Source organism: Etheostoma spectabile, chromosome 5, assembly GCF_008692095.1.
Source record: "Etheostoma spectabile isolate EspeVRDwgs_2016 chromosome 5, UIUC_Espe_1.0, whole genome shotgun sequence".
NCBI lineage: Eukaryota > Metazoa > Chordata > Actinopteri > Perciformes > Percidae > Etheostoma > Etheostoma spectabile.
This window is the reverse complement of record NC_045737.1, coordinates 12,908,723-12,909,238: the sequence shown is the minus strand read 5'-3', so window position 1 is coordinate 12,909,238 and position 516 is coordinate 12,908,723. Positions and strand designations below refer to the sequence as shown.

Here is a 516-nt window from a genome sequence, read left to right as displayed (position 1 = left end):
CACACACACAAACACACAGAGACAGTTAATCTCTGTTCGGGACCATCTTAAATCCCCAGATGGAAGAATGGGATTATTAAAACAACAGGATAAAACATTTATTTCAGATCATTATTAGTATCAGATCACATTAAATATCACAGGCAGTAACTTATGAATGCTTCGTCCATGTACAGAACACTAACCAAGACTCCTTTGACCCAACCAAACTTGATAGTTCCTCCTTTTGCCTCCTTTGCCGCCAAGGCTGCCGCCGCCTCCTCGGCCGCTGACGGCTCCTCTCCATTGGCCAGACCGTCCTCAAACGGCTCCTTACAACCAATCAGGGGAAAAGAGTGAAAGACAAAGAGACAGACAAGTGAGTAATAATGAAAGTCTCAAACTTTTGTTGGTTATGAAAAGATGCACGTATCATTATGAGTTCACTATAAAAATGATAGTTTTTGGCTGTTAAATTATAAGAAATATGAAAGTTGAATCAAAAAATTAAATAAATGTATGAAAGGTTTGCTCTGG

At 39.3% G+C, this 516-nt stretch overlaps 1 protein-coding gene across 1 annotated transcript in view; it reads right to left on the bottom strand.

Annotated features, from left to right (window-relative positions):
* The window catches only part of LOC116689051 (solute carrier family 12 member 2), a 21,116-nt gene that overhangs the window by 19,052 nt on the left and 1,548 nt on the right, over positions 1-516 (bottom strand). Inside the window, exon 2 of the mRNA XM_032515363.1 lies at positions 186-311. Within this exon, the coding sequence (XP_032371254.1) occupies positions 186-311 (126 nt within the window). The remainder of the gene's footprint in view (positions 1-185; positions 312-516) is intronic.